The sequence below is a fragment of the Gymnoscopelus microlampas genome, assembly GCF_963454915.1.
Source record: "Gymnoscopelus microlampas genome assembly, chromosome: 5".
Taxonomy (NCBI): domain Eukaryota; kingdom Metazoa; phylum Chordata; class Actinopteri; order Myctophiformes; family Myctophidae; genus Gymnoscopelus; species Gymnoscopelus microlampas.
In genome coordinates, this window is record NC_139942.1 from 13594480 (window position 1) to 13602674 (window position 8195).

The 8195-nt window shown below is 40.5% G+C and overlaps 1 protein-coding gene across 2 annotated transcripts; it reads right to left on the reverse strand.

The window, feature by feature from the left end:
* Positions 1-1259: 1259 nt before the first annotated feature.
* LOC311046244 (mitotic checkpoint serine/threonine-protein kinase BUB1-like) lies at positions 1260-7954 on the reverse strand. Of its 2 annotated transcripts, none has more exons than XM_084058449.1 (9): positions 7815-7954; positions 6809-7091; positions 6234-6562; positions 5351-5466; positions 5006-5170; positions 4239-4402; positions 2896-3073; positions 2337-2443; positions 1260-1478 (listed from the first exon to the last, which is right to left on the reverse strand). In XM_084058449.1, exons 2-9 carry the CDS (start codon positions 7060-7062, stop codon positions 1283-1285), a joined length of 1509 nt encoding a protein of 502 aa, XP_083914575.1. In that variant the 5' UTR covers positions 7063-7091; positions 7815-7954; the 3' UTR covers positions 1260-1282. The 2 variants fall into 2 exon arrangements, with proteins under 2 accessions (XP_083914575.1, XP_083914576.1); XM_084058450.1 differs by having other exon boundaries at positions 6809-7088; positions 7815-7951.
* Positions 7955-8195: the final 241 nt, after the last annotated feature.

Sequence of the window (8195 nt, forward strand, 5' to 3'; positions counted from 1 at the left end):
CCTGTTACAGCACCTCTGATGGAACTTATCATGTGTACAATTAAACGTTATTATGAGGGACTGTGCAGAATAATATATGTGTGATTTGTGCAGAATAATATAAGTGTGATTTTGTCATCACATTAATTGCATCATCGAAACATTTCATTTTGAATTCCTGCCGTATTCAGTGGTAGACAGTAATGAAGTTAATTTACTTGGGTACTGTACATAAAGTATATTTTTCTTTTTTTTTCTTCTTCTTTTGACTGACTTTCACTCCGCTATATTTTAAAGATAAATATATACTTCAGCCCTAGTTCAAAAATAGTGAAAATAGACGCTTGTGAGTGTTCATGGCTATTTTCACTATTTCTGAACGTTTTCTGAAAGTTTGTTTTTTGGCAAAAATATCAGTATTTTACTACAGCGGCAAGAGATATTTTTTGTTGAAAGGATCCCTGGCTAATAAGTGTACCATATACCATAAGTGTTGTGCCAAATACCATAATTGCCCTCTAACTAAAATTAAAAACACCTTAAATATTTTATTTTAGAAATAGTTCATCTTTTACTCAAGGGGGACAACACCCGTCGCAAGTTCATGATGCCATTTGTCCATGTGTGGTCCAGCCCTATGCATGTGCTACCAGCTGCAACATTAAAGTACATGTTACACATTAAGGCATTCTAATTGCAATCGAATGATTGTGAAATGGGCCATTCTGCATAAAAGTACTACATTTGGTAGGCTACTTTAAGAATATTTGATACAAATAATTTGGTACTTTGCATAAAACCCAGTTATGGTATTACTCACATTCAGGTTAGTATGAAATTACTTTGAGATACAGCCAGGTCTTATTTCGGTCATTATTTTAAGAAAGAACAGGAACCGCTTTGCCTGTGGATTCAATACTGCCTGCGTTAATTATAGCTGATTGTGGTCAACATGCTATGCTGTGAAGAAATATTAGGACAGTGATTCTCAACCTTTTTCATTTAAAAGGACCCTAAGTTTTTTTTTTAATCTCTGGAATCTCCCAATCTACACTGTAAATTGTTTAGACTCATAAGGTCCATTTGGAAGCCTGGTGATCCCCAGACCCAAACAGTACACGAATTAGGGTGAGGCTAAGCCCAACAAAACTCAATGTTTTGAAACACAGCACATTAAATTCTTTAAAAGAGCCCAAAATATGACACTTAAATCTTTATTTACAAAAAAATGTAAAAGGTCTCAAATAATCCCCAAAAAAGTCCCAAAAAAAATCCCCAAAGTGTGGTCCAAGGTCCAGTTTATCTATCTCTTGGCAGGCCGGTTCTCCATGAGTAGAACGGACAGACGACGAACGATGCCTGGCAGTTTGTTGGCGTAGTTGTCCTTCAGGACGGAGGCCAGTCTGCTCCTGAGGCTGCTCAGACAGGGCATAGATCCGCAGTCTGGGATGTTGAGAAGCGTGTGGAAGAACTCACACCACAGCTCACTGTGGGGGTTCCTGTAGAAGGGGAGACAAAGAGACGGGTAAATGTTACACTTCATACTTTTGGGGTCATTTAACACCATCGAAACCCGATAGATTTGGTAAACTGGACCTGAATTGGCTCTGTAATGCTTTTTTTTTTACCACTTTTTCCACCTATACTCTTTGGCAAAAATAGCTGATCTACAAGCTAGATCAGCTATTTTTGGCTAATATTCCCCCCAGAATAATATAAATGGTTAAGCTTGAACCCCAGTTATCCTCTTAGAGTCTGTAAAGCCTTTAAGAAGAATCCACCGTTGCCATATTATGATAAATGTCAGTCAAACTCTTTTGCTGTGTTTTACACCTGCATAACATGTGTGTGCTCGTCGGCAGGTATTTAAGCGAAGTGGTTTTGGGGAACCACTTTTGAAACTGCACATATGCAGGACGTGAGTGACTTAAAACGAGCACTCCCCAAAAGGACTTCGCTCACAAGCCTGCCGATAACTTGCACACGGAGGTAATGCAGGTGTACAATACAGCACAAGGAGAACACTTAGAAGAATCATGCATTCACTAAGTTTATTGACAAAGTTGCTCATGAGATGGCAACAATGGATTTGTGTTACAATGGATTTGTGTTAAACGTCTTTACAGACTCAAAGAGGACAACCCAATCAGTCTGTAGAGGTGCAATATTGGTGAGTTTATTGTCGTTTAATACAAGCAGATTGAACTTTGTCTCATCAATGGGGCTGTCAATGGAAGGAATTGCAACATAGGTTACTTTACAGTAGACAGTAGTGTTGTTGAAAACATTATCAAAAATGATATTATAATTTGACTGCACACTAAAGTATTTGATTCAAAGTAAAGTACCACATTTACCTCCTAAAGTTTCCATTTGTCTTCCAAACTCCATCCTCGTTCTTCACCTGTATGTATTTTCCAAAAAGCATGCAGTAGACCGTCCCTGCGATGCCAAAGTAGTCCGTCTGAAACAGGAACAACACACATACTCAGTCTACCAGACCATCATAGGATACAATCAATCAAGTTAGAAATCACTTCTCAAAGCCGTATATAGCTTGAGGAGCCGAATAGAAAAGGGAGCCACATCTCCATTGAACTCAATGGACACGGCCTCCCTGTTCTATTCTGTCACCCTATATTACTTTGAATGTTGAGCTCATTCTATATACGTTGTACGATAAATACCAAAACTAGCTGATCTACAAGCTCAATGTGTCTTATGTGAGCTTAGATTGGCTCTAACATTTAGTCTAGAGCGCAAAGAGACTGGTATAGAGCCCTTGGGAATCCGGTCAACCAAGAATAGGGTTTCAGTGGTTAAAGTGAACATACAGTAGATCTATGATCTATGTTGAAAATGACATGCCCAAAATAGGGATGGCAGGTTTGGTTAATACTGTTGTTGTGAACATACCTGATAATTCCATGGTCTGCCACTGAGCATCTCTGTGCACTGGAACCCAAAGGTCATACACCTGGCAGTGAAGGCCGTACCAGGGGGGAAGAGTTCCATGTCAATACTCTGTCCCAGGTCGATCAGAGACAGGCCATGGTCCAAGTTATCTGGCTTAAAAGTTGTATTTTTCATGAACCTAGGATAACAAAAAAAGACAATGTTTTGTTGTTTGAGGTACTTAACTAGTTTGAGGTAGTTAACTAGTAAACTAGTTTGTTATTGCAATGTTAAGTGTGAACAATAAATGCAAGAGATGCTGTATGTGGGGTCTTTTGTCAGTATCAGGGTTTATACTTTAAAAGAACATGCTCAAAATTTCTCAACTGGTCAAAGTTATGTCATCTTCAGTGTGACATACCCTCATGCTCTTTAATCAGTGTGACGTACCCTCATGCTCATTAATGCTAAGACAGAGATTGCACGGTACATTATGCAAAATTACCACCTCTGTCAAGGTCTGGGCGATATGGACAAAAATCCCTTTATTTCTTAGCAAATACTATCGATATTGTGACAATAACATAATGTTGTGAATATAATTTATTTTACAATTTTCAAAAATAGCAAAAATGGCAGAAGCTCACAACTTGTTGTCCGTGTTGTGAGCTTGTAGAGCTGCCATTTGGCAATTTATTTGAAAGTATAAAATAAGGCATAAGTGATTAAAACCAGAAAAAGACACTTATGCCATATCACGATATTAATCCATTAAGACCTGAGGCTGATTCTACAAATGCCTTCTAAATCAGTCATTCTCAAACTTTTTTGTGCCAAGGCCCCCCAAAATGATATGTATTTGGCCGCGGACCCCCATCTGAAACTGTTTTGTGCCAGAAACCCCCCAGGAGAGAAGATTTGTGTTAAGAATTTCAAATTTATTTTGCAAACACTTGCAAGATCTTTCAAAAATAGCACATGTACAAGCTTGCAGTGTAGCACGAAGCGACACACTGTGAGCATGTATATCTGCTATTTTTGGGAATCACCGTTCTAAATCCTAAGAGTTTTCTGTGCTATACATACATGCACGCACGCACGCACGCACGCACACACACACACACACACACACACACACACACACACACACACACACACACACACACACACACACACACACACACACACACACACACACACACACACACACACACACACACACACACACACACACACACACACACACACACACACACACACAGCTAAAATCTAAAATGACACGGGTGCTTTCCCGGTTTTAATGGGTCAAGATATCCAAAATCCCACATGATAAGATACAATATTGATATATCGGCCAAACCTACCGCTCTCCCAGAAGGAAGTTGTCAGGCTTGATGTCAGTGTGGACGATGTGGATTTTGTGCAGCTGCTCCACCATGTGTAGGATGCAGACGGTGAGGTACATGACCAGCGGCTGGGGCATCAGCTTGTCATCCAGGCTCGCACTCTTGTACAGGTTGACTGCATTCTGGGTGACAGGGGGACAAAGCAGGTCATTCGGTCACATGGATGAAAGCAAAATAAAATCTCACGACTGACACAGTCATTATGTTGTTGTTTTGCTTTGTTGTGCCATTTACTTGTTTTTTTTTGTATGTTGTTCTGGCTTGTTTTGCGATGTGTAAAGAGAGGGAAAAAAGGGTGACACTATATGCAACGACTTTTGCCATATGCTATTTAATTGTCCACAATAAAAAAGTATTAAAAAAATAAATAAGAAAAGCTTTGACAGGCCATGTCCTAATCTGTGATTTGTGAATGAGTTTCATGTCCTTATTCTGAAGGGACAAATATGGCATCTTTCCACCAGTGTTGCTGCTTGGAGCATACATAAACTCAAAGCAGGGCCTGGCACACACCTGCCAGCACAACAAGAGTGAATGCCAACAGAACAATATTGCAGGGGATTTTGGCAAATTTCTTTGGGGCTCTACGCCGCTACCCACACATTTTGCTGTGTTGTTCATTCCACAAATGCTCGATCCTTACAAGCTGTTCCTCGTTGTAAAGGTGACTAATCAACTTTTCATACGTTTTTTTGCTAAAATGATGGGCAGCAAAGTGAACCCACCAGTAGAGTTCCATAGTTGTTGTGGATCTCTCCAAGGAGCACGCTTCCATTCCTGAAGAGGTGAGCTGAATGAAAGATGTTGAAGAGATGCCGCACGTTTGGTGCCAGCCGAGCATCCAGCTGTGTGTTGATGTGAAACTCCCATGGATTGCCTGGCTTATGGACCTATGTTACCAAACATGTAGAGAAGATAGTCAGCATATATGAGAGAGAGAGAGAGAGTATATATATGAGAGAGAGAGAGAGAGAGAGAGAGAGAGAGAGAGAGAGAGAGAGAGAGATTTGTGGAAATAGGGCTCAAGTAGGTCAAAGATAAGTTTGGTGAATCAAGAGATTTGGTGTTACCTTTAGAATCATTTTCTCGCCTGACCCGAGTTCGATGGCTTGGTAGACAGTCGCAGATCCACCTGCTCCAAGAACCGTGTCAACACGTATTGACTTCCCACCTTTTTTGGACGGACCTTTTAGACAAAAGTATTATTAATGTAATTGGGATGTTTTACATTCTTTTTGCCGAATAAAATGTTCAATCAAAACCTGTCAGTGGTGGAAGAAGTAGTAAAAAAATATACACAATATAAAAATACTGTTGTTACAAGTAAACAGCTTGTGTTCAAAATTTGACTTGAGTAAAACTACAAAAGCACCGGCATCAAAATATACTTACAGTACCACAGTAAAAGTGCTAATATTATTACATATGTGAGATTTTTTTCTCCAAAATAGCCAATCTGCAAGCTCACAACACTTTAGATTGCTGACGGGCACTCAAGTATTGTACTTCCCGTGTCAGACACTTTTAGTCTAACTGCCCTGCAGTACTACCTATACTTTTTGGAAAGATCCTGTTGAAATGGAATTAATCTGTGGCCAGACTGGGTTCAGACTACAGGCAAATCCCATTTGTTTCTCAAATACGATCTTAAGGATTGTCCAATGACTTAATCCGTCATACAATGACGGTAGCCATTTTTGGCATGCGACACAGTTGTACGAAATAAGTATAAATCAGTCATCAGTGTCTGTGTCCAGACTGAGACATTTTAGAAATCACTTGAAATCATTTTAGAGTTTGAAATTGTTTAGACGTGATAACATAACAACCAGTCTGATTCCATCTAGATAGCTGGAAAATGTGAATTAGAACCAAATGCACTTAGACTTGGTTAATTGTGAATTTTCTGTTACATCTGAGCAACATGGATGCAATAAAGTGAGTTTCACATACCCATGGTGATGGTTGTCTTGGGTGCAATGTTGGGCATGTTAATCTGCCAGGTGTTGCATTGTGGGCGAGATGTCAGTGGAGTGGACAGTGTGGACAACAGATGGGCTATCAGCTCATCGTCCCAGGGATCCGAAATCAACCCTCCCGCACTGCGCTCTGGTACTGCCAGGTTCATGGATGCATCAGAGCTCAATTTAAGCCCTTGGTCTGGACTCATTGGTTTATCCACAGGGTTGAAGCAGGACATCTCCATGGGGCTCATGGGGACATCGGCACAGAAGTTGGGTGGTTCTGGCGTCATTTGGACTTCAATGCTCTTTTGTGCGACACTGTCACACAACATATACAAGGCATTATTTTATGAAAAGAAAACAGAATAAGATGAGATAGAAATGAGGTTTCTGCCCAACAGCAACGATATGATTCTGCCACCAATTATAGCAATGACTCAATCCTATGACTCAATCCTATGACCAAAACAGGCTAAAATCTAACGAAAGTGTTTCAATTTAGCCCAGGTTAGATTAGCACACATAGTGTTGGTGGTGGAATGGAGCGACTTGATGGCAAATTACCTGAGTTGTGCGGCTTTTTCCTGATCCTTTCTTTGTCTCCTCATTATTTTCTGTCGTCGTTGTTTACTCATTTTGGAAGATATACCATTTGTAGTGTCTGACATCACTTGTGTGGATGGTTCATGACCTCCCTGCAGAGAACGCTTGGTGATTGGAGTTCCAGTGTTCGTTTCATCCTTGTTAAATTGTGTAGGGTTCAACTTAGCAGCCCAGTATTTCTTCTTAGCGACAGATCTCCTCCCACGACGAGGCATGATGGTCTCGCTGGAGTTGTACTGATCTGCTGAACACCATTGCACCATATACCATTATAACCATGTATATGAAGTCATTTCTGTTCAAATATTACTCAACTAGGCTACAAGTCAAAGCTTCTCAGAATCAATGTGTCATACAGTTGTTGCAATTGGGGAAACAGCCTTTGATGAATGTTTGAGTCAGAGACATTTTTCACACTTCCTAGTACTGTGATGGCTGGGTCTGGAAGTGGGCCATGTAAATGAGTGTTTGGGGCGGGGGGGGGGGGGGTGGCTTTCACAGGTGGGTAGATTAGCAAATGGGCCATTGTTTACCTGGAGAGTCCATGAAAAACTTTCACCCAATCTATAAAGACAGACTTAACAACTAACCTCCTTGACTAATATAAAATTGATTAATTTCCAGGCACTGCAGTTTCTACTGGAGATTAAATCTCATTAGTTACACTGCAGGGAAATAGAGGGTTGGCCGTAACTGTGTTTTGTTTTTCCTTCCATGCCCCACAAAAATGCATCAGTCCTACCGTATATAAATTACATACAGTTTAATGTCAAACATTGATGGTTTTCCCTTTTAATGTGAGCTCAATTAGCTAAGCACCCAGATAGCACCCCAAATGTACAATTTCAACACATGTATGTAGGCTACTGAACCAAAACTTTACTAACCCCCATGCTGGCCCCTTAGCTACAGCTTGCAAGACACTGGCAGACAAAGAAATAATGCCATGTTACAGACAGAAACTTACCTTAAACAACTCTGTTCTTCTCACCAACAAACGAAGTAATGCAAAATTGTCCAAAGAACACAATCACTGATCAGTGGTATTGTAAGCGACGTGGGTGTGGGTGCAGAATAGACTCAGTTCAACACGGTAATAGGTTCTTCTCAATAACTTTTACTAAAGTCTCTCAGCCAAACAGTACAGTCAAGACGTAAACATTGAATGAATGGAATTCGCCGGTCGCGCTCTCTCTCTCTCTCTTCTTCTCTCCTTCCCTCTCTAGCTTTTCCCCACAGCGCCCCCAGCGGAAACTCTCATCACTGAACAGTGGTTATTTCTTATAACCTAACACTCCATGGCTGCATTTCACTCTTACATATCTTCCCCCCCTTACAAAAGAAGCGT